The sequence below is a fragment of the Penaeus monodon genome, chromosome 37 (assembly GCF_015228065.2).
Source record: "Penaeus monodon isolate SGIC_2016 chromosome 37, NSTDA_Pmon_1, whole genome shotgun sequence".
Taxonomy (NCBI): domain Eukaryota; kingdom Metazoa; phylum Arthropoda; class Malacostraca; order Decapoda; family Penaeidae; genus Penaeus; species Penaeus monodon.
This window is the reverse complement of record NC_051422.1, coordinates 445576-451478: the sequence shown is the minus strand read 5'-3', so window position 1 is coordinate 451478 and position 5903 is coordinate 445576. Positions and strand designations below refer to the sequence as shown.

Genomic DNA, 5903 nt, shown 5'->3' with positions numbered 1-5903 from the left:
CTCTCTCTCTCTCTCTCTCTCTCTCTCTCTCTTCTCTCTCTCTCTCTCTCTCTCTCACTGTCTCTCCCTCTCTCTCTCTCTTTGTCTCTCCCTCCCTCGCTCTGCCTCTCCTTCCCTCTCTCTCTCTCTGTCTCTTCCTCCCTCTTTCTCTCTCTCTCTCTCTTTCTTCTCCCTCTCTCTCTCTGTCTCTCCCTCTCTCTCTCTCTCTCTCTCTCTCTCTCTCTCTCTCCCTCCCTCTCTCTCTCTCTCTCTTTCTCCCTCTCTCTCTCTCTTTCTCCCTCTCTCTCTCTCTTTCTCCCTCTCTCTCTCTTTCTCCTCTCTCTCTCTTTCTGCCTCTCCCTCTCTCTCTTTCTGCCTCTCCCTCTCTCTCTCTTTCTGCCTCTCCCTCTCTCTCTCTTTCTGCCTCTCCCTCTCTCTCTCTCTTTCTGCCTCTCCCTCTCTCTCTCTTTCTGCCTCTCCCTCTCTCTCTCTCTCTTTCTGCCTCTCCCTCTCTCTCTCTCTCTGCCTCTCCCTCTCTCTCTCTCTCTGCCTCTCCCTCTCTCTCTTCTCTGCCTCTCCCTCTCTCTCTCTCTCTCTGTCCTTCCCTACCTCTGTCTCTCTCTTTCTTTCTCCCCACCCCCCCTCTCTCTCTCTCTCTCTCTCTTCCCCCCTCACCCTCTCTCTTTCTCTCTCTCCCTTTTGCCCTCTCTCTCTCCCTCTCTATCTCTCTCCCCTCATATGAGGTCAGAAGGTATAGGGTGTTAAAATCACTAACATTTATTTTTGCCATTGTAAGCATATCATGTGATCTCAAAGCACAATAGAAAACAGCCAGATGCCTTTTACAACACTACAAATACAACCTTGATGAAAAAGTGCAAAAAATCACATTGGGTGTCCTAGCATAGCCTACGATTCCTAACTGGTGGCCTGAAGAAAGCGACAGTAACTTGAAAAATAGCTTGATGAGATCTACAGGCTAACACTATTAACATAGCCTTAGGTCTCTAAACAGGTTCAAGGGAAAGTTGCAAAGAATAAGTTGCAGATACTTAGATAGCCTGAAGGAGAAGCAACAGTAAATATAATAACGAGGTGACGTCTCTATGATTGCTACTATAACCTTGAATCTCAGTTTCATAGCCTTGAGAAAAAACAGGCAAAAAAAACACTAGCTGGGACCTGGCCCTTGCTTACACTGCCTAAAGTTTAATCTACTAGCTTCCGGGAGAACTAAGGAATGCAGTAAATTTATGTTTGAAGCACAACTAGCATTATGGGCAGTGGGAAATGGAATTCTAAGATAGCTTGTTTGACAAAAAATACGAAAATGTGGAAGAAAAAGATTAAAAAAAGAAAAAAAAAGAGGTGTTTATTAATAGCAGAGAAACAGATGTCAGAAACAGGTGATAGAAGTAACAGCAAAGATGACAAAATTATGAGAAAGAACAATTTCTGGAGAGGTGATAACTGAATCAAAATAAGACAAAGCACATAAATTTTATAAAAAGTATTATATTATCAAAATAACCCGGCAGTAACACAAAAAAGAAGATAATTAAAGAAAATAAGTAGAAGTACAATGGATAGAGAGAAGAACTAGATAAGAGCAAAGAAATAGAGGAGTGAAAAGGAAGGATGAGGAGATGAAAGTCGATAAGAGGTGAATAAAAGGAAAGAAAAGTATACGTGAGGCGAGAGAGAGAAGGGGAGAGAAATAGTCTATATACAGGGCCAGAGAAAATGAGAGAAGTAGAGGAAAATAGTACTTGTGAGGAGGAGAAAGAGAGGAAGGGAGGAAAAAGGAGCAAGAAATGAGAATAAAAACATAAGGCTGAAGAGATAAAATGGGAGGCATGAGATGAGAGGAGATGCTTGAGAGAGACAAGAAAGATGAGAAAGAGAAAAAAACGTATGAAAAAAACATGGGAACAAAGGCAGAGAAAACAGAGATAGAGGAAATGGGAGAGAAAGAAGAAAAGAGGAGGGAAATGAAAGAGATAAGAGAGGGTGAGGAGAGGAGAGAGAAAAGAGGAGGAAGAACGAATGGTTAAAGAAAATAAAAGAGAGAATAGGGAGGAGAGAGAGAGAAGAGAAAAAAGAGAGGAGAGAAGAGAAGGAAGAGGAGACTGAAGGGAGTTGAGAGAAAGGAGTGAAAAGAGAAACTATGGGGGGAGGAGAGAGAAATAAGAAGAGACAGGAAAGGAGAGGAGAGTGGATGAAGGAGAGAAGAGAGAAGAGAAGAAAGAAGAGGGGAGGAAGCAGAAAGGAAAAAGGAGAGCAAAGAAAAAAGAGGAGAGTAGGGGGAATAGAAAAGAAAGTGATGGGAAGAGATGAGAGAATGAAAAAAGAGAAAATAAGGAGATAACTGATACAAGGAATAAATGAATAAAGAGTTCCAAGCCACAGGCAGACTGACACAGGCTGACTAATTTGCATACAGACTGAGATGACTCACAACTTGACAACACTAACAAAAACTGACTTGTATGAGGGGAGTAACAAGTCATAACCTCAGTGAATAACTGATTACAATCTGAATGCATTAAGATGTAGATAATAATGACTGATTGCAGTATATAAAAGAATATGTAAATAATTCACTATTTGTTAGAACACTCTTAGAATCAAAGACATCTGCAACCTTTGAAGCAACATGTCTAAGATGACATATGTTCTTAGTTTTTACTGTTTTTGATCTAATATCTTTGTCAACTTTGGTATACCTATAATAACTAATATATTACTGATAAAAAAATAAATGGAACTGCAGTTTAACCCTTTCCCGACAGGTAGTATTCATAGTGGCCCGGGCCACTATGAATGCGCGACTGCTCATGCCAAACACCAGCATCCCTTGCCATTTCTTTGTAATACTACGAGCATATATTGTATTTTCAGTTATCATTATTTTCTAAAGTCTCTATTTGCCATATTTCCTGATAAATCAAGACTGAATAATATTTTTGTTGTTGTATAGACTCCATAGTTGATCATTATTTGCTCTATAGTCTGAATAAAATAAGCGAGTGTGTGGTATCATGGAGTTGAAATCGTAAGTTTGTTATATATGTATGTATATTTTTTTTGTATAGTAAAAATGAGAAAGTGTTAAAAATGACTTCATCACATTTTCAGTGGCAGAAAATTAATATTTTGCTGTGATTGTAACAAAAAAAAAACTCATGGTATCTCCATACATACACCATGACATGTACGTACATGCCCCTGGCAGATAGTCCAGCCATGCCATAGCGTGTACGTACATGCCACCCGTCGGCAAAGGGTTAAACAAGTAGTAACAGAAATATATTCCAGTTTCTGAGGATAAATAACAGAATCATTGTTTTTTTGGGGGAAATACTCAAACTGGGACCACACAGCAGGTAGATCCCATGTGGAACACGCAGAATTATACAATTGTTATGACAATCAACAAGAAATGAAGGTAAGCCCACAATTGTTCCTCGACGAAATGCCTGCCTTGGCCATATCAGTCACCTTATCTCTGCACCTACAGCGCCCTGGCAAAGGCCAACCTTATCCATTTCCAGAGAGATATCCTGACACGACGGAGGAGCACGTTGTTCACGTCACTTTCTTTCTTATCGGATGTGGACGTGTATTCGAGCTCAATCTCACTAAAACTACATGTGCTGGAGATCGGTTGGCCTTTGCCAGGGTACCGAAAGCATGGAGAGAGAAGCAAATGCAGGAATTTTCCTCGGGTAAAAAAAATGTGGTAATTGACAAATTCCTTCCCTATGAGAAAGACAAAACCACAAGATCCCCCCCCCCACCCCCCCCAAAAAAAAAAGTGAACTTGTGACAACCACATAAACTGAAACCCCACAAAACCCGAAGAAAATCATCCCAAAGAACACCGCAGAAAGTCCCAAAATTCACAATATCAGGGACAAAACGGAGAAAATTTTTAAATAAATAAAAATAAAAAGGCGAAAATCCTGCCGAGAGCAAGAAGCCCAAAAGCTTTCTAAATTTCCCATCCCAATCCTTCAATTACTCTCTAACTAGGACATATCTACTACCAGAAGAGACACGTTTGCTCACCCAACACGCCGTCCTGACAGAGGCTGTGGATCTGCCATTATAAGTCTACTTTTCTACTTTCAAAATCTACTTTAAAAAATTTCCTTTCAATTTGGCAGACGGTCGTGTTTACATCTGCCACTGTTGCCAGGCAGAGTCCGGCGAGAGACCTTCGGGGAGTCGGATGTCAGGTGGTTCCGTTTTTTATATTCTGTGGTTCATTACGATTCTATTGTCTCTTGGAAAAGTTGTTTAATTGTTATTTCGTTGCTGATATGGTTTCCTTCTTTTTTGTGGGGGGAGGGTAGGTTTTTGGGTTTTCTATCCGATGTATTTAGGTGATTTTTGTAAGGTATGGTCGCTGGTTGGGTTTGGCAACAGTGTCGATTTCGTGACGTTCGATCTTGCATTTTTGATTTTTTAAGATTTAATTTTTTTTCTCTCTCTCTCTCTTTTTTATTCTTCGTTTTCTTGATTGTCGATATGAAGTAGCGCTATGTTAATATATACTATGTAATTAATATATATACTCCATATTATTAATATGTATGTTTGCGCGCGTATATGCACGCGCGCGCGCACACACACACACACACACACACACACACACACACACACACACACACACACACACACACACACACACACACACACACACACACACACACACACACACACACACACACACACACACACACACACACACACACACACACACACACACACACACACACACACACAATAGATACATATATTCATACAATCAAGACGGAAACAGAGAAGAGAAAAGAAAAAAATGGTTGAGATCTGGATTATAATATATAATATGTAATATTATATATTATATCAATAAAATGTAATATATAATATATAATTAATATCATATAATCATGGCTATTATAGTCTGCTACACTATGGAATGTACTAATGCTTTAATTAATATATTAAATATTATAGCAATGTTACAAAAATGTTAAGTAAGAATCAATGTACAAAAGAGAAAAAATATTGCCGTATTTGTCCATATCTGCTGAATACAAAAAAAAAAAAAAAAAAAAAAAAAACATTTAATTGAATAGATTAAAAACGTTGTAACTAATGTATCAAAGTGATAACCAGATAACAGAACATTTGACTTAGATATATTATATGGTACATAAATCTGTATGAAAAAACAAACAAACTGCTATTTCTATACATAGCTTATTGTTCAAACCGTGTCCTCATTCATATTTAATAAATTAGAAGACTTTACATCTTAAATCAACATTATATTTGAGGAATTCTTATTTTTGATCAAATTAAACTTAAATGGTATACGTTAGTTTTCTAAGTAATAATACAACTGACATTTTTGCCACCACTAGACTGAATAATTAATATTGTTTCCTTAGGATGTGTGATAATGATATAATTCAACATGATCAGAGACTTTCATTGACATCATTATCATTATCATTATCATTACTACTATTTCACTGACGTTATTATATTAAACTTAGAGCAAGGGGGGGCGGGGTTTCGGGGTACTTTCCTAGGACTACTGAACAATATGTAAATGATGAATCAAACTGAAAACTTATCTAACTACAGTACCTATATATAACTATCTCTCACGTAGCAACAAACTGAAATTTTCTCATAAAAGTGTTCTCGTCCTGTAGCCATCGCCACCGTCACACTAATCACATCCCGTGCGATATTTGAGTATGAAAAGACGAGACGCTGAACATTATTGCATATTGATCGGGGGTCACAGGATGAAAAAATGCTGGGAACCATTGACTTCATACAAAATGGAAAAAAAAAAAAAGTTTCAACAGGGTCCAAAAATGTACGCGTAAAGGGCAAACATGTATCAGAGTATATCCGAG

General features: G+C 38.4%; 1 protein-coding gene across 1 annotated transcript in view; it reads right to left on the bottom strand.

Moving 5' to 3' along the window:
- The window catches only part of LOC119596380 (damage-control phosphatase ARMT1-like), a 16193-nt gene extending 11991 nt beyond the window's left edge, over positions 1-4202 (bottom strand). Inside the window, exon 1 of the mRNA XM_037945594.1 lies at positions 4051-4202. Coding sequence (XP_037801522.1) covers positions 4051-4088 — 38 coding nt within the window. The 5' untranslated portion in view covers positions 4089-4202. The remainder of the gene's footprint in view (positions 1-4050) is intronic.
- Between the last annotated feature and the right edge of the window lie 1701 nt (positions 4203-5903).